Source organism: Pinus tabuliformis, chromosome 4_2 (assembly GCF_031772625.1).
Source record: "Pinus tabuliformis cultivar Carrire ecotype Pingquan chromosome 4_2, CPIR1, whole genome shotgun sequence".
In the NCBI taxonomy this organism is placed as follows: Eukaryota; Viridiplantae; Streptophyta; class Pinopsida; order Pinales; family Pinaceae; genus Pinus; species Pinus tabuliformis.
The window spans coordinates 1,086,084,856-1,086,105,224 of NC_142304.1; the positions used below are offsets into that span (position 1 = coordinate 1,086,084,856).

The window sequence follows — 20,369 nt, forward strand, 5'->3', positions numbered from 1 at the left end:
CGGCAATGTACATATCATCCCCACACACACACTCAAAAAAAAGCTATAATTGCCAATTCATTACAGTTTAAATATTAATCTCCAACATGGCATGACAGTGAAAGCTAATCGTATAACATTGCCAAGTTTCTCCGCAAATTTAGTTAAACAGCACAATCTCTAACTCTGAAAAATTCTGCATAAACTTTCTCTGATATTCACCAAAGGCCACACATTTTCCAATCTATAGAATAGGCAACTCATATTCTGAAATTTGTAAATAATAAATAATAAAAGTGCCTACAAAAATAAATTTCCCATACTTTCATACAGGGACAGTATGAAAGGTAGTGGTATAGCATTGCTGTATTTCTTTGCGCATGTAGTTAAATAGCATATGCCATAGTTTAAACATAATCTGAGTCTGCATGAAAATTTCTGCATAAACTTTGTGATATTTCAAAAAAGACACATTTTTCCATTTGGCAGAATAACCAACTTTTAATCGTAAATTCATACATAATATTAAAAAAAAAAAATGCTTAGACGTAAAGATATGTGATACTTCCATCCTGGCACAGTATGAAAGGCAACAGTATAGCATTGCTATACTCCTCCGTGTATGTAGTCAAACAGCACAGTCTAAGCATAATCTCCAAGTCTGTATGAAGATTTCCACACAAACTCTGGCATTCCCCAAAGGCCACATATTCTTCCAATTGGTAGAATAGGCAATCTTAAAATGAAATTCCCACATAACATATAATAAAAATGTGGATGCAAAGATTTGACATAATTCTACAATCCATCTTCAGGTATGCTTTACTAATGATTTGCATCTGGAACGGGAACATTCCACTTATAATCATGCTTGAAATTAAGGTTGTGGTATAAAATCACATTCAATTCAGTTTTTAATTGTTTTTCACTGGGGGTGACAGCCCTGCCGCAGACATTTCATGCAGCAAAGGATACCTACCAACAAGCAGGTGTTTCCTAGAAATGCCCCAGGCATCCCTTTAACATTGTATGTGCTTCAAACAAAATACCTTGACATGATACTAAGTAATGATATTTAGTAAAACATAAGGGTTAATTTGCTTCTAAGAGATGCTATATGGATCCCCAAGTCCTTTGTCCAACCATCACATCCACACATCGGCAAGTCTAATCACACATACTTAGACTAAATCATATCGAATACAAAAACATCGCAAAATTAGGGAATACATTCATAACATCCAAAGCATGATTATATTCACAATTTAAACAAGTAATGCACACCAAATGAAAACACCAATTGTGAAAGTCATATCGATCCAAGTCTGACGCTAACTTGGTGCCTATATCTTATATTGCCACTTAATCTTAAAATACCAAAAGTAAACCATTTAACTTTTAGTAAATAGACGCATCTGACTTGGAACAGAATTTTTTAGTAGGCTTTAACTTTTAAACAATGGTGAAGGAAGAAGTTAGTACTCAACTCAGTTCAAATACATTCTTCGATTTCGCAGTGACAAAAAGATTTAGAGAAAAAATTTAATTGAGTACAGCATCCATTCCCCTGACTCTGAACAATATGCCCTGTTTATAATCATTTGATAAAAAATACAAGAACAGGACATGGAAAATAAGCCTACAATAATGAATGGTTCAATATTGTAAAACCCTTCACAAAGTCATAATATCTCTCTTTCAGAAATCATGTCTTTATTGCATCTGCAAAGTGCAAATGCAGATAGAGGCACAGAGTACAATATGTACAGTTATTACGAATGTCTTCCTGTCCAGCAGCCATATTGAAATCCTTATAACTTACTTGTAGTCAATCTTAAGAATTTTCCACAGCATATAATCTTCTCTAACACAATTGAGAAATATAGATCCCAAAAACACAGCTCGCTTGCTCCAACCTATATATTAAAGAAGAAACATGTAAATAAAAATGTAGATTTTATTAATTAACATAAGCAACTCCATGTTTAAAATTCATAACAAATATTCATGGAATGTCCACTAAAATATTTACATGTGCATCAAGTAATGTGGTAAACATTAAATATGTTCTCCAATCTTGTTGCATTATTACCCTCACCATGAAAATCAGTTTGGTCTCCAACAATTTTGAAGAGAGTTGCCAGTATTGCTTGGTAATATCTGGGCTGAAACCAGATTAGCTGGTTTTGCATTTATACAGAATCAAGTCAGTGTTTTTGTTCTGCTCTAAAATCAACATCAAATTGACTGAAAAATTGCAGCAGGCAGTACTTGTAATAAATATTCATTAGGAATGAAAAATAACAATCGGAAGAAAATATGTACTTTGGAAAATAAAGACAGCTGCAGACATAACCTTGCCAATACACACCTGATAGTGGACTTCTAGATCCTCGAGATATCACCATCTGTCTTGGAGGCTGCAAACCAGACAAACCACAAGGATTATCTGTTCCTGTGGGAGACAAGAGCATCCCTTGCTTCTGCCACACCATAGGATCTGAAGATACATAATGAGAAATATGAACATCAGACGCTTAGTTTTCCCATACAGAGCCTGGGCCCAAATGAGAAGGAGAATTTCATGTAGTTAACATGGAAAGTGAATCTTGGGCTAGAAATAGTAAATACAACCACTGAGAAAATAATAAAGATTGTTTTGTGTAGACTTTCATAGCTACTCGTATTGTCCATTCAGTTTTTGGAATGCTCCAAGACTTAATGCAGTTTCATTCAAAAAACTAGATGGACAAGTAATAAAGGCTTCAAGTCTTAAAAGTTCTATGCACGATAAAACTCAACCTATATAGAAAAATGATAAAGTTGCCGAACCTGAGTGCAAGGTTTCCACGCTTTCATTTCTACCTTGGATGTTATGCTGCTCCTCTAATCTCATGTTACCAAAGTCACCATGCAGAAGGCCCCTATGTTCATCTTGTACCGGTTGTTTACTTTCCAGTACAGGGGATAGAGATGAATCTGGCCATGACTGTTGCAAGTGATTCCTTACTTCTGCCCGCACAAATGAGAACTGATTGGAAGGTGCAGGAGTAGGTGGAAGTGGACGGTAAGACTGCTGAGGAAAAGGCATATTACTGACATGCGTTTGTTGGACAATGGGTACACAATGTGGAACCCCAGGGAAACTACTCTGTAGAAATCCATAGGAAGACGAAGAATTGAAGGCATTAGCAGTTGTACAGTTATGATTTAGAGGCATGTGGTATGTAGAAGAGTTGTATAAAATTGAATCAGACCCTCCTGAATGGTTGGTTCCCTGATGAGGCTGTTGTGGCGTTGCAGGCAAAATATGTTGTTGCACATCCTGCAAACATTAAAAGCTAAACTAATGCTCAGAATCACTCCAATAGAAACAACTTTGTTAATTTAATAAAAGATATGCACTTAATCCAGCAAGCAATCAAATAAACATATAGCTAATAACGCACTCACATTTGGAGATGCAAAGGGCATATAAAGTAAAGGCCGTGAGACATAGGCTGGAGAAAGTGGAAGTGGAGGTGGAGGTGGCGGTGGTGGTGGAGGTGGCGGTGGTGAAGGAGGTGGTGGTGACGTAGGTGGGGGTGGAGGGGATGGGGGCATTTCTTCTGGTGGTGGCGGAGGATCCAAGGGCAAGGGAGGATACTGATTGGTTTGATCTGGTGCTAGGGAACAGAATGCTTCTCTGAGACCAATTAGTCTTGCATCTGCTCCAATAATATCACTCTTACAAGAACTTGCATCATATTCTGAAGATGGGGATACATCTTCCATTTCAAGCTCCCCTTCAACATCCTCAAGAATGTGTCGATGTCTTTCTGGATTATAAGTCAAGCTGTTGGCTCCCTCCTCTGGGGCTTCAGCTGCTCCTATCAGAACACTATCTTCAACTTTCTTCCCATCACTTGTGCTTGGCTCTTCTTCATCTTCAGACATTTGTGGTATTAGCAATCCAGGCAACTGAAAACATGTATTGCTGGAGAAATAGAGACGAAAAAAATGTTAGGAAAAAACAGAAACATTGTTGGAAAAAATAAAGGTAAATATAGATCCTAAAATGACAGACCCTTCCTCACCTGCCATACTCATCAAGCATGCCTTCCATTTCCCTGATTGGATCATCAAGAGCACGCTGTAATCGAGATGGACGCCTAGGTATGATAGCATTTGATCTATCCTCAACAGAAGCCTCAATCTCATTTATGTGCCTCCTTATAACGGACTCGGGAAGAATTTTGCGCTCAAGCCAAAGCCTCAAAACCTAACAATCACAAATTACCACATTCAATCCAACTGAAATGTGGGGATGCATTGACATCAAACAACTTTATGCTACTAACCTTTAAACATTGTCTGCGATTTTCACGTGCTAGACTTCCAGGAGGAGCAGCAGCACTCAACAGCCGCGGAAGTGCAGATTGGACAGCAGATGGATACATATCTCCAGCAATTCCTGCAATGATTCCAAAGAAAGAAAAGAAAATATATACAAATTTTAGACAGCGGTTATTTAATTTCGTGGATGTAGTCATCTCATAAAGCGAAAATAAACTCCATATCAAGTAAAATCAACTACATACAAGTAATTACCTTTCTGTCCACGTGAACATTGTGTGATAGAATCAACCAAAAAGAAAAGGTCCACCCTTCGATGGTAACTTGGTTCATTTTCCAACTTCTGAACAAGAAGTTCCACCACCTGCACGTACATTCGACACATCATGTCAACAACCTAGTAGGTTTTTCTATTAGTATTATTTCAAATCCTAAAAAGAACAGAACGCACACCACACATTTACAATTTTATATATGGAAGCACTTTCTAAAAGCATGGTTCAAATATATTTTGCATGAAGCTTGCATAAAAATTGGAAGGATATTTTGCAAAGAATGATCTCTTTCTTCTTTGAGTGTTTTAAAATAAGAAAATGGACAGCAATGCCTCCAGGATCACAAGAGAATAACCAATTTGATTGAAGTCTTCCTTGCCGGCCTACTACAAATCACTCATTCACCACTACTAGAAATGAGATCATAAACATCATCTAGATCAAAGTCTTCAAACTCGAATTCCTAAACTTTATAATATGGTAGAAATTGAAAAAGCTTAACATGCCTAACCAATGAATTTGATTTGAGTGAAGGCCCAAGGGTTCATCTCCTCAACCTTAGTAGAAAAAGATGAGCATGCCTAACTAATTATTTTTCTTTGAGTGAAAAGTACAGTTTTGTTAAGGCCATGGTAGAGGAGTTGTTAAAGTTGGAAACTAGGGCCAAATTCCACCTTGGGACAGCTCATATGATGGGGATGATTATTGCATTGGATGTTGATTTGTGGTAACATCCGATGTGCTCTAACCATGAAAATTGGTGGAGAGGCTAAAGCACATCAGATCTCCAAAACCCAGAAATGGTTTGGGGAAATTCCACCCGGTTAGAGAGATATTAAAATAATTAATATTTTTAATGGGGTTCCTAAGTCTAAACTTAGGAAAATTAAAATATTAATGGGTATTAATATAAAACTAGGTGAAAATGTTCTAAATGATGGATCAAGCCAAATCTAATCTTAGCCATTGATTAGGGACTTAGTCTCGATCGTTGAAGACTCAACAAGAAAAGTATAAGAGGAGGCTTGAGAGTCAATTGGAGATACACCAAGATTGATCAGTTACTCTGACTTTCTGGAGCAGGGCTTGCTAAGAAAATTCGAACAAGTGATCTATTGCAGTGAGGGGCAGTGCAGAGAGGCAGAGATAGTGCATGAGGGTCAACGTAGTGACAGAGAGGCTACGCAAGGGCAGCAGGAGCCACGCAGAGGCAGCTAGAGACTGCACAGAGGTTGAGAGGCCTGCGTGGGCGAAGCAGAAAGCCAGAGAGATGACGCAGAGAAGCAGAAGGCTGATGCAAAGGGTTCAGGAGTGACGCAGAGGCTAGCAAGGCTGACGCAAAGCCTAGGAGAAGCGTCAAAAATATTTTCGTGGGGCAGACTAGCGCTGAGAAGCTAAATATCTGTCTCCAAGAAGAGGTATTACTGTCGTGTAACAATCTCTGTTGGGTGAGCCAATTCGGCACCCTAGTTGTACTCAAGATTCTACATAATAATAAAACCCTCAGAACTGTTGCACCGGTTTTCCTGCATTGGGTTTTTCTGGGGACGATTGTCCAAAAATAGCAGTGCCCCTTGTGTGTTTGTCTAGTATTTCAGTTGCTGATTTGCATACGAGTTAAAGCTGCATTTGTGTTTATTTTCAATATTTATATGTATAAATAACTTGTTAATGGAATAAACAAGTAGGTGAAATAAACCAGATAATGCAGTAGGGATTTCTAATGGGTCAGACTTAGAAATTTCAACATCAGATTCGTTTTTTCATGAGGTCCAAGTTTGATATAAAGATCATCTCATTCGGACAAGCAAAAGTGTGATCTTGAATTTATTCTCTCACATGTACAAATTGTTAAGGTCGGTCTCAACTTAATGTAGGCTCAAGAAGCCCAATAGATGTCTCTCTTCACCCTCATCAAACGGTATAAAGAGAAGAGACCTCTCTCCTGATTTGGACATCAATCACTCAACAATTCTTCTCTCTCTTCAACAGATTGGTTCGTACAGATTGGGGATCTTCTCTCTCTCTCTCTCTCTCTCACACGTGTGGCTAGGACTGTTTTTCCGGGCTGAAACAGGACCGAAAATTTCAGACTGTTGACCAGCGTTAACCCTTGCTGATTTGACCGAATTTTGACTGCGTTTTGGAGGCAGAATTTCACTCTCTTGACCAGCGTTTTCGAGGTGTTTGGGACTGTTTGACCAGCGTTGCCTGCAGAGCTGTTTGACAGCAGGGCTGACTGCTGTTTGACCAAGTTTCACCAGCATTTGTGGGACTGTTTTGGGTTGAATTTGACTCTTGATGGAGGCCGAATTAATCTGCCTTTGACCGAGCTTCAAAGGAGGTAACTTGCTGCTGATTTGACCAGTGTTGACTTTCTGGTTAGGGCTAAAGTTTGACTGCAGAATTTGACAGGGCTGATTTGACATTGTATTGGGATAATCTATTTGACTTTTGTACTCTCTCTCTCTCTGCTTGACTACAGAATAATGATAAGAAAATTTGATCAAAGGGTTTTCCCCACATTGAGGTTTTTCCCTGGCATCCACCAATCTGGTGTCCTCTTGTCTTGGCTTGTCTTCTGCATATGTTTTTAAGTTATATCTGCATTTACTGTCAATATGATTAATGGTTAATGTGATTGCAAATGGAAATTATTGGAAATTGTCATTGGGCTGCTAAAGGAACATTGAAGTAAATTGTGCTAAGCATAGAACATACCATTGTTATCTACAATTCACAGGGGTTCAAGAATTAATACCACCAACATCAACGGAATGCAACAATCAATACCACCAACACCAAGGTACATAATCGGCTCCATCCTCTTGATCAAATGCCAATCCCATACCCTCACACATGACAGAATCAAATGGAAACATTGCAGTCCTGGAAATCATGAAATCCTGATAACTGTCAAGTCTGCTGGATTTTGAGTGACATCTAAAATTTTAGTTTCTCCATATGAAATCCAATGAGGTTGGAACCACTCTCAAACATCCTGAAACAATTAATGGTAATGTTAAAAATTTAAGTAAAAGTGCCACCTTTACTTTAAGAATTTAACATTACCATAGACTCCCAACATTGCTAGGGTTGAGATAGGTTTTTTGTTTAGGTTTAGGGTTTAGGAGGGAGAGGGTTGGTTTCATGGCCAAGGGGAGTTGTTTTGGGAGGAACACAACCCCTGGTTTCCTCCAAAACCACCTGCAAAACTGCCACAAGTGTCCCAGACTCTCCCATGCATGTGAGATCTAACCAGGCCAGTTAGGGTTGGAACCATCCAGTTAGGATCAGTTTGGTATCTAACCAGTACAAACCGGCCAGTTAGGGCCAGTTTGGTACCTAACCAGTACAAACCGACCCTGCAACCAGATTTTTCTAACGGTTTGTTACCTGGGCCTATCTGACAGGCTGATTTGACTGGTTTCCAGTTCAGACTGGCAGGATTTTTAAACTATGGTACCATCCTGCCTAATAGGTATCAGGATTCAAAATTGTCTCGCGAGTAGTCACAATGTAAGTCAAAAACATGTATATAGACCACAAATTAAGTAAAAAATACATCATTCTAAATAAGGAAAATATACATACAAGGGGAGAATGTAAATCTAAAATGGTTTCACTGAAAAATAAATGAACAGAAAAATAAGGGAAACAAGAAATGAGATTCATATTAATATGATCATAGAAGCCTTGAAAACATCTACATTTCTCGTAGATTATTTGGGACTGACCTCCATGTAGTCAACTTTTTGAATCGGAGTACTAAAACAGATTATTAATACAGGCCAACAAAAATATGAAAAAGGAGTAATTTTTAAAAATATAGTGCTTTGCAACCATACACACAGCAATTACAAATGCTCCACTTGTCATTTGACATTCTCTTCGAAATGCAGATAGAAACTCTTCACCCTCCGATAGATTTTGGCAATTGCAAACATGTACTACAGGAATTCTCTGTCTAGAACACCATTCCACCTTCATGGCTTTTCCTAGTAGAATTATGTTAGTTCTCAATATTACGCCATCATTGCCAACATTCAGTCACACAAACACAACTTCCTAAGCACACTTCATAACTAAAGAATACCTAATGCTCCCATACACTTAATGGGCATGTAAATTGTGATTGTATTTATAGTTGGCTCCCTTCAACATTAGGATTATCTTTTCTTGATCCCTCAGCTATAGAGCTACAATCTTATTATCTATGTTGTATTTTTCAGTCCTGTTCACCTATTTTGGTCATCTGTGGACATTGATAAAATTTCATTTCATTTCACTGCTATGATCTTGATCATGGACTCTCACAGGCATCCATTTTTTCATTGATTCTTGGGATGCTCATATTATAAGTATGATGTCAAAGTACATGGCCAAATACTTATTAGATATCCACAAATCTCATTATTATAGAATACTCTCAATTTCTCAATATTTCACTCCTTGCATTAACAATTATAGACAAACCGACACTTATACCTGTTGGACATTGGGTTCAGCGCTCCCCGTGTGTTTCGCGACATGGAATAACTGCCTCTCATGGATCCTAACTCTGGCGATTGTAGCATAGACTAATGCCTGTGGGTTTTGGTCTAACGGCAATCGTAATTCCAACAGAGCAACAGCTCTCGAGTTCGAAACTCACCCCGCTCGCGCTGGGGAGGGAGATTGTTGGACATTGGATTCAGTGCTCCCTGTGTGTTTCGCAACACGGACTAACTGCCTCGCACGGATCCTAACTCTGGCAATTGTAGCGGATACTAATGCCTGCAGGTTTTGGTCTAACGGCAATCATGATAACAACAATACCCACCTGTACAAATATGTAAGGAAAAGAATAGAAAAGAATTATAATGATAATAATAAATGACCAAACAGAGTTAATATGACAAGGCAGTGTGCCTCTGACCCAAGTCCATTACTGCAAAGAGACCCAGAATAATGAAAAAACTAAGTACCATAAATGAATTCAGAATAACCTAGAAAACAAAGTGTATAAAATGTAAACCTTGAGTATGGTCCTTTCAGAAGTGCTCCAGCTTAAAGGAGCAACTTAGGTACTCAAATCATTATAAACTAACCTACAGTCTGCTTTAAATTGTCCTTTACAGGGTTGTCAAGTGCATGTGATATAATAAGTGCATTCTGCACTAAGTCACCTGGTTCACGTTCAGTGACACTGGAGTTCGACAAAAATATGACATTGAAAAATTACGTGATAGATTCGACATTAAATTCAGCATAAGTTCAGGACACTATAAATTTCAATTGTAAAAGAGTTACATATAATAAAATTCAATGCTCAGGGGTTGAGGCTATCACCATAATAAACTCAGTCGATGTAATAAAAATATATATTATAAAAATATAAGAAAACCACAACAAATTTAATGTTTTAAAATTTAACACATTCTATGTAATTAAAAATATAGCAGTTCAATATAATCAAAAAATATACGGAATAAAGTTGAAATATGCAACCGTTGTCAGAGTATGTAGCCATTATCATCCATCATCGACGTATGTGGCTGTCATCGAAACCTGCGGCTGCCACCAAATCAATTAGACTGTGATGGTAGGTTGTGAGTCGTGACTCGGGAATCACCAATTGAAGGAATTGCCATCACCAGTGGGACTCAGAAGGGGTCAAGATCTGTCATTTAGAGGACAGGAATCAAAAGGGGTTTACATTTGACATTGTAAGAGAGGGCAGGGCTTGAGAGGGTACTCAGCACCCAGAGGATTGAATGAGCCAATGAATGGAAGGAAGGAATGAACCGATGTTCAAATATGTGCAATGAAAAATTTGAATTCAATTTTGACTTGCAGTTCACCTTGAAGTTCGGCAAACTTCAACAAATTTGTCTGGATTTCCTTCAAGTATCGCGAATTTAAAACCAGAACCTTGAAATTTGCCAAACACAGTAACTTATATTCTACACACTCTCAGATCAATGCCTGCTACTTGGTCTATGACCGAAGGCCACAACCTTCTTAAGTTGTCAAAGCTAAGTTCGTGACTATCACTGGTCAATGTTTTGTCCTGCAAACAAAACGCTTTGATAGCTTCTCCTATCTCGGTATTCAAAGACATGCTCTGTGTCCATGCATTAAGGCAAATGCCAAGTTGTCAACTAACCAGTTAGCGAATTTGTCAAGGCTTAAGCATTACTCAGTTAAGACATTAAGGCATTCTCATAGAAAGGTATGGATGGCCACAAAACCCACCAAATATGTATGTAAACAATAATATACACTCCTAATCTCAAGATATACATATCCACATTAAATAATATACATATCCACATTAAATAACATGCTCTACAGTCACAACCTCTAACAAAGTTCATTAACAATAAGGTTACTCAACTTCTACGGAAGATGTATGGGAGCAATGGGTTTTGACCAAGAATTCTAAGTACCAACATAGTGAAAATAGTATTAATTTGGGGGATCATGATAGCTCCTAAATGGGTGAGAAGTGCTACAGTTAATGTCTTAATTTTAGGTTGCAGCCTTTATTAAGGTGAAGCTCAAGTGACATGAACACATGCTCAATAATAACTTGTGAGAATCTTTAATGAAGACCCAACTTGTGGTGTTTGTTGGACATTTTGAACAACTTCATTTATGATTAACCAATGCAATGGTTATTTCCATCTCAACCTTTAGGATCTTGGGGGTAAACCCTTAACCTATCCACTGGTCAGCTTCTAGCGTCATTGGACATGCCAATACATGAATTGCACACACGTGTTGTTCTCTTTGGGATCTTCATACAAAGATGTGCTTCCATGTTTCAAATTCAAATTCAATAATGAAATACATTGATTCATTTATCATAAATGATTCAATGAAAGAGAAATAATAAAAAAGTGCATACATTGATTTAAATTCATCTTTCATTATTCTAGAATCTGATTTGTACTGAGCAGAACAGTGGATACTAAAGTCTGGAGACTGGAATAATAAATTGAAATTACTCAAACTCAAAAAAAGTAAAGAGTGACAAGTCCAAGATTTGGTCTAAGATCACCAATACATAAAGACAAGACCCAAAAGTTAAAACTAAAAATTAACAATGGGCAATGAACCAATGTTATCAGAACTGGACCAGTGATCGAACCGGTCTACACCAAAACTGGGAACTGAACAAACAAACAAACCAAAAAACTGGTCAAGAGTACATATATATAGCAAGGGTACATATAACCAAAATAGCACCAAGTGCAATGCATATTTGAACCAAAAATATATCAACAAAGAGGCTCTAGATGGCCTTTATGGTCGAAAAACATTCATGTTTCAACAAATACCTACATATCATCAAAATCATTCTGTATATTCGCATCCTCATCATCAATATCACCCTTTAAGCATTAGAATAAGATAGAAAAACTTTAACATGTCAAGTCAAGATTTTGTTTGAGTGATGGGTACAATTCTACTAGGGTCATGATAGAGTTGAATAATCAATGCCACCAACATTGAGGTACATAGAGGGCTTGGTGCTCCTGATTAAATGTGAGTTCATACCCTCATACGTGATAAAATCCAATGGAAATGTTGCAATCCCTCCAATCCTGAAATCCTGAAAAAATGTGAAGTCTGTTGGATTTTGAGTGGGATCTAAAATTCTACTTTCTCCATATAAAATCCAATGAAAATTCTACTTTCTCCATTTGAAATCCAATGAAGTCAAAACCACTCCAAACATCTTGAGTCAATTAATGATAATGTTAGAATTTATGTAAAAGTATTTCACCCTTTTACATTAAAAATTTAACATTACCATTAATTACATAGCATTACTAGGGCCCTAGGGTAGAATATTAGGCTTCCCCACTCATAAGTTATTGTTTTCAAGCAAAATTCAGGGGGGACGCCAAGCCCTTTTTGAGTGGGGACGCCCACAAGAACCCCCTTTGGGAAAACGCATCCCCCACAGTGGGGAAACATTTCCCACCTGTGCCTCCCCGAGTTTCCCCAAAAGTGGTACATAGAAAAACATTTCCCCAGATGTGCCCCATCCCAGAAGAGTGGGACACGTGGGGAGCAGACCCGCCACCCTGGGGGACGCATCCCCATGGAACATTGGTTTAAAGGTGTGTAAGAACATTACTGTTGCAGTCAGTTAACACCATCAGTTCACCAAGAAACCCTTACATAGTATCAGAACAGCAAAGGTTTCCAGAGGAGTTAAATGGATTACCTCTGATTTGGATGTACAATCAGTAGGACAGTGTAGCCAGTTTGACATAGTATAAAACTTCTGTGATAGAGATTCTAGCACAGCCAACTAGTATAAAACTTCTGTGATAGAAATTCTAGCACAGCCAACTGTTGCAAAGACATGAATTGTTCTGTATATAAGCACCAATCCTCTTTTATTTGATTCTGGGGCTGATAGCTGTGAAGATGGTGAACTGACCTGAGTGTCCTCGGTTCTGAAGACTGGTGAAAGGAGATAGATCTGTTCGTGGTTTGGGTGACTTCCTTCAAACAGGTGGCATTGGAGAAAAGAGAGTGAATTTGGCACTACATGATTTGTCAATGTCTTCTGTTCATGATCTGTTGACTATGTATACGGTTTGGTGGTTTAAGATTGGACAGCAATTTTGGAATGGTGTGAATCATGGCATTATTTCTGTAAATAGATCTCAGGATCTAAGCATCAAAGGAGTGGCTTGAGCACGTGTCTAACCCTATTTGGTGTTATAGACTCAATGGATTGCAGACAACAGTGATGCATTTTTCTCTCTAACATATTTTCCAATGTGCCCCCTAACCACAGGATGTGGGACAACTATTTTTATGTATAACTTCAGGATTTTCTTTGTGTGCTTGGAATGTTTTAAGGCAGTCCACAAAATCGACATCATTCAATGTATGGCAGATTCCTGATGTGTTAGTGTAGTTTGCAGTGGAGAAGAATAGGGATCATTCTGCAAACAAATCTATTTCATAGACAGTGAAGGACCCAAAGGAAAATTGGTTACAATGGTGTCAATCCATCTGGAAATCAGATTCCGCCTTCAAAGTCAAGGCTTCAGGGTGGCTTCTACACCAACATGAGTTGGTTGTCAAGTGTAGGCTTCAGAACATTAGCTTGACAAATTATTTGTATTCTACGTGACAAGGAAACAACGGAACGTGCTTTTATCATGATGTCAGACTGCCAAGGTGCTTTGACCCTGGTTTCAGGGTGAGCATCACTTATTCTTCACTGCCTAACTTTTGTGAAAAGATCCCCTTCTCTGACACAAGTAGACATTAGGGACAGTTGCAACTGTGTGGCACTCCATACAATCACATGCTATTGGCTTTCCCTGGAAACATCGTAGTAATATTACATTTCAGGAAGATCTTTTACCTTTTAGTTTGGGGGAGTTGAGGAGTTTTAAGCATGGCTTGGCTTTGCTTCTGAATGCCATACTTAGTATCTTTCGTCATGATATTGAGTCCCTTTCTCTTAGTGCACGGAAGCGTATGATTGCCTTTTTGGCTTTTTTTATTGTGCAAGAATTTCATGGTATCCATGATGTTTGTGTATGTAGCTTTCTGACCTATTATGTACTTATTTCTTCAATGAAGTAATATAGGCATCATTTCAAATAAAAACATATTTGCAATACACTTAATAAATGTTAGTGATACAAAGAAGATTGAGAAGAAGTCACAACACTGTCCTATAGAGTGTCCAAGAGACGTAATTCCTGCTAAATGATATGAACCTACATTCCATTTAATCTAGTTTCAGGAATATTACAGGCACCCTGCAAAATGAACACAATGCAACCCATAAAATGCAAGTTCAGTTGGAGGAGGTATGAAGAAATCAGACAAATGTGATAAAAACATGAAAGTGTTGAGAACTGATGGGCAGGAATTTCATGGTACCCCTGTTGTTCATGTGCCGTAACTTTCTGAACTATGATGTACTATTAATTCGATGAACTAAAGAAGCAACAATTCAAAGAAAACATAATTCACAATATATTTAATAAATGTGAATGTACAAGGATGATTAATGGGCAGTCACAACACTATCTTATATGGGATCCAAGACATGCAAGTCCTGCTAATGAATATGACCATACATTCTAATTAATATAGTTTCAGGCGTATTACAGGTGCCCCGCACAATGAACAAAACACAACCCATAAAAAGCTAGTTCAATTGGAGAAATCTAGGACAAGCAAGAAACCATTGAAAATTGACGGTATGTCAATGTCAAATTAAGTCATTATCAACATCCAAGATGCAAAAAAATCGAAAAGTACATGGAATACATTGCAGTCCTTACATAAGACTTCCAGTGCAAACAGAGTCCCGTATTTGGCTTATAAATTACAAAATTTAATGATGGGCAAAGGTGATCAAGTCACAAAACCCCTGACAAAATTTAATGATTTGAAACATTCATAGATTCCAAGCAGTGATAACTGATAACATTGCAAAGTAGGTTTTCAATTAGAGTGGTACTGAATAGTTTGTGTCACTCTGCTGGAGTGTCTTATAATACCTAAATTTATCATCTAAAATTGAAGAGTTGGCCATTGATGAAGTTGGAGGATTAGTTTTACAGCATGAGCAAAGAAAAATAACCATAATAATAGAAAACTTCAAAAAAGTTAAAACCATGGCCAGCAAGGAAAAGAGAAGTGATGGTCAAAAACGAGGCTATACAAGGTATGAAGAGTCAAAGAAAGGAAACACCAATTTAGGTAAAGATGAGTGCTTCTACCATCGAAAACCTACTCATTTTAAAGGGCAGTGAAGCATAAACAAGTATGAGTTATCACAGTTAACAAAGAAGAGACATTCAAACAATTATGGTGAAAATAATAAATAGTACAGGATTTTAAGTGCTAAGGGTTTCAAATTTTCAATAGGAGAAACTCTGTGCCTCTCCATGCCTCTCCATGTAAGAATGTACCAGAAGATGCATGGTACATAGATTCAAGTGCCACCAGTCACATAGCACATAACAGAGAGTAGTTTCCCATATTGGACCCATAAATTTAAAAACCAGAACTGGGTGAAACCACCTATCAAACCGTGGTTCGAACCACAACCAGATCAAACCAGATTCAATGAAGCGGAATTGAAAAAAATACACAATCTTTAATGAAAAAAAATAATTTTAAGATTTCAAACCATGATTCCAAAACATTAGAGACAAAACAAGGATCAATGTCTCAAAACGAGGAATCTGAGAACAGTGAAGGACATTAAACAATCGAATATGAACGTTTTGTGCTCTGTGTGAATATTAACCATTCAAGCGCAACCAGTGGTGAAGTGTTTCAAGTGTTAAGTTGTGCAAGGAATTTTGCCCCAAAAATTTATAACTCTGTAGTAAACCAACACTGAAACCGAACAGTTGTGAATCGCATGTGATATTAGCATCATTCAATGAATATTATTCATCAATTCAATTAAGGGGTTACTTAGGATGTGTATGTCATATGTGCGAGAGCAAAGTAAAGAAATACAAGCATGCAATTGTAAAAAAATTCAGAACTTACAGGGCAAAAAACTGTAAATAAAAGCCCTCAAGCACAGATCACAAATGAGACATTGGCAGTAAGGAGGAGGTCGTTTTTCAGTCTACTGCATTGGTTTGATTTAGGGTGTGTCAATTGTCAAGAATTTCCCAAAACACTGGGAGAAAGGTCAGATTTATGAGTTTTAACCCTAAATATTGTTTCATAACAGAAATTACTTGCACTCAATATGTAACTATCTCAATCAAAGATCATGGTCTCTAATGGGCCAGTTTATAAAGGAACTGACCAGTTTGGACCGGCTGGTACTGGTTAGATACCAAACCAGCCAGGTTGGTACCTAACCAGTACCAATCAGTCCCCAGACCAGGTTTATTGGCCAGGTCAATGTCCTCAAGTTGCTGACCAGCCAGTTTGACCAGTTACCGGCTGAGACCAGCCAGGTTTTAAAACAATGACTGGAACTGTTACCACATCTGTTGAATGGGGGCTTTTGCAGTAGGACCCATGGTCACCTATCAATATTATAGCAATGTTCAGGAGCATATCCTAGAGCACAGGGCTCTGTGATCATGCCCTTGTTAACGTTCTTTTCAATTTTGTTTAGTGCATTGACAGTTCCATTGGTGGGTGTGTGTGGTTAGGAGTTTGTAATTCTCACCTCCTTGAGGTTTCTTGGTCATCCTTTGATATCCATTGGTTTCATTACACTTTTTATTCGAGGGAGGCATTTTATATGTACTTGGGCACTTCCTAGTAAAGATTTCACAAACTGGACCTAAGTTTACACCAAGGTTGCCTAGGTTAATTATTTAAAAAATGGACAATCTCAATTCACCTTACTCTCCTTAGTCATTTTGATTTGGCCATTATTTCACTAGGAAAGTGTTTTCAAGTGTTGACTGTGCTTAAAGAAGTGGGGCGCACTTATTGAGACCCACATAAAAGAATCTGTGTTTATCATCATTTCACCTTAGAGCTAAAAAACAAAAGTGGGGTGTGTTACCGCAAAATCTAGCATGCCTTGTGTAAAGCCCCACTAGGAAAATCTAGACCTTATGGCAACAAGTGATCAGCCACCATGACATCTCAATGTCTATTCTCCAGCTATTTAGTGGTGAATTAAATCCCACGGGGGAGGCTTCCCTATATATATCACCTAAAGGATATTCAACAAGAAGGACTTAAGGTGAGGGAAGGTCTAATGATTGTGAAAAGGGTATTGGGGAGCCTCGGAGGCTAAGATAATCTTTACTAGAGTTCAAGTATCCTTGACCAAGACCTCTTAGATAGATTAGCAAGCCGTTATAAATTAGGCTTTGATAGATATTCAATGATATGGCATGCAATGTCATATAACAGCTAGAAGAAATAGCCTTCCAAGTATTGACCAATAAAGGGACCAATCTACGCCGCTGAGGGTGGCAGAACATGAAGAACTAGCTAGCATTGACGAGCAACTCTGCAACAAACCAAATCCCACACCTCCAGTCAATCCAATCATTCTAGGCACTATTGATATTTCCATGTCCTCTTGATGGTTTCAGTTAACTTGTGGTTTTTCTATTTCACTTGGAATTTACCAGTAGTGTGGCATAATATATTGCATAATGAAGTCTTGGCCAATAGATCCTTTTGTATGTATCCAGTTAGTATATGGAAATTTGGGATAAAAGACAAACTTTCGTCATTGTTCAGGTTTCCAATCTGACAAACCACAGCAAAAGGATTGTGATATTATGTAATCCAGTATTAGTTTAATAGAACAAAGAAGCTTATTTACCTAAAAAATAAAAATGGGACCAGGCTATTGATTAGGCATGCAAGGTTTGCGGTAGGCAGGTTTTATGGCTGAACTATGCATAAAACAACAATAAAAGAGATGATGTCAACCTTAAATATATAGTTTTACCTATGTAGCATGGGTTCGCGAGCCTGTCCAGGGTTCTCGTACCCAAGAACCGTGTTTGGGTACAGGTACTTCCAAAACGAACCCATAAGAACCGGGTGCGTCTATCAACAACCAGGTTCGCAATAACATAAATTTGGGTTCGCCTGTCAATTTGTGTGCGCCGAACCCTCGAGTACGAGTGTGTGGAACCCTAAAATCGGGTGCTTGAGGGTTCATGTGGAATGAAATAAAGTTTTTTACTTAAAAAATTAAATAAAATATTGTTGAAAGCCCAAACTTAAAACCTAAAAGCAAACATTGCAAATCATTTTGTTCACCCAACAGTTCGACGACGGCATTTGGTTTGAGACGGCGAGGCATTCGCGATGTGTTTGAGGTGCAAACACTGGTGTGTGCTGGTGTGCAAGAGCCTAACGATTACGCCTTGTTCGTCGGTGTGTTCGCTAGAGCCTTGTGTGCTGGTGTGCAGGAGATGCAACCTTACCAACTTACCTTTTCCCACAAAGACGCAACCTTGCAAACCATTATCCCGTGCTTGAAGATTCTTAGGTAGTTCGGTGTTCCTAACGTCTTCTCATACTACCTGTGTTTTCTAGGTTTCTAGGTTGCTCGAAGATCCTAATGTTCTGTAATGCCCACTTCTTCCATAACATTTGCTACTTCCATGCATTCAATAAAATTTAAAGTTTAAACATCCCTTGAGTAACTCAGCAGGGAATTATATAAATATATTCAATCTAAATTATAAAATGAAATGGGGAGTGCAATCATGTATTTGCATAAACTATACATAATAATTAACAAAGCTTACCATACCAGGAAATATATATTAAGCATTTTTCAGTGACAGATGAATAAATAATAAGCTACAACCTACTTTGTGTGCTCTTTCATCTTACTCTACAAGGATTCTCAAAGTTCCTGACGTTACGTTTTAGAGATGCCTAGTCAAGAAGAAGAAGAAAAAATCAATTTAGATGTTTAAGGATAGTTTTCTCAAATTTATAGCTTTTAAGTTTTCACAATTATACTTACCAAAAATAGCAAAGTAGGTTCTCAAACAATAAGTAAAATGCAAACATTTTGAAAAATGAACCTTGATAACTATGGTTTTCCTATTAGTCCAATTCTAACTCATGTTGTAATGGCATCAATTTTGGTACTCAATTTGAATCAGTGTGTGTTTTAAATTCAACATAAATTTGTGTTTTAAAATTCATCATAAATTTTAATTGATTTCTTTTATTTAGAAAAGTGAGAAACTATAGATCAGCGTAAGACATTGAGATGACAAGTAATTTTATGTCAAATATATATAGAAAAGAGGTCTATAAATTCATGAAGTAGTGGACTATGGAAATTATTTTTCGAATTTTTCTTTGGAGATCCGTCTATTTTTTTGAAATTTTCCTTGGAGATCTTTACTTGTAGCTTCTTGTTGTCAAAGTATCCATCAACTATTTAACCTCTATTAACAGAAATTTTACTTTGAACTTTATAAAACATATTGTCTTCCAAAATTTGCAAAATCAAAAATGTCTTCATCAAATCCACAATATCCACTTTGGAAATATGTGGATAGGCAAAAACCTCCAAAGGGTGCTAGGGAACAGCAACAATAAAATGCAATTTCTATCAGCTTGAATAAAAAGGGAGTTATACTAGAGTTAAAGCTCATTTTATGTAGATACCAAGGAAGGGTGTTGATGCTTGCATTGGAGACCCAGATGATCCCACTAGACTCCCTAGTGCACAAAGAGAGCAACAAAACGCTGATGGTAACGCAGGCAAGGCAATCTCTAAGCCATGTCGCAATGTTTATGAAAATGATGACTCCGATAAGGAAGAATTACCATCCGATAATGAAGTTCAAGTTGGTGATGAGCATGTGCCATCTAGAACATCAAAAATCAGTACAAATCATGCACGCAAGAAACCCAAACTTGGTGGCCTTTATGACATGTTTGATGTGAAAGGTAGGGAGGGCGTTGATCTTGCAATAGCAAGATTTTCTCTTGCATGTGGCATTCCCTTCAATGTAGCCCATTCACCCTATTTTGAGAAAATGGTTTATGCTATTAATGATGGACATCCACGGTATAAAGTGCCTAGTTATGAGAAGCTCTGAACTGTGTTGGTGGACAAGGAGAAAGCCCCTCTTAAGAAGACAATGGCACCCCTGAAGGCATCTTGAAGTGTATATGAATGCTCAAATGTCATGGATGGATGCACTGATTGTAGGAATCGTCCATTGATAAACATCATTGTCTCTTCCCTGTCTGGTCCTTATTTTCTCAAGGAAATTGATTGTTCTGGTTATGAAAAGAACACTATGTTCTTGAAAGACC

General features: G+C 37.8%; 1 protein-coding gene across 1 annotated transcript in view; it reads right to left on the reverse strand.

Moving 5' to 3' along the window:
• Positions 1–1,395: 1,395 nt before the first annotated feature.
• The window catches only part of LOC149173412 (uncharacterized), a 63,860-nt gene continuing 44,886 nt past the window's right edge, over positions 1,396–20,369 (reverse strand). The window contains 8 exon segments of the mRNA XM_089424592.1: positions 1,396–1,895; positions 2,078–2,159; positions 2,351–2,479; positions 2,812–3,304; positions 3,433–3,955; positions 4,056–4,240; positions 4,320–4,432; positions 4,570–4,678. Coding sequence (XP_089280718.1) covers positions 2,086–2,159; positions 2,351–2,479; positions 2,812–3,304; positions 3,433–3,955; positions 4,056–4,240; positions 4,320–4,432; positions 4,570–4,678 — 1,626 coding nt within the window. The 3' untranslated portion in view covers positions 1,396–1,895; positions 2,078–2,085.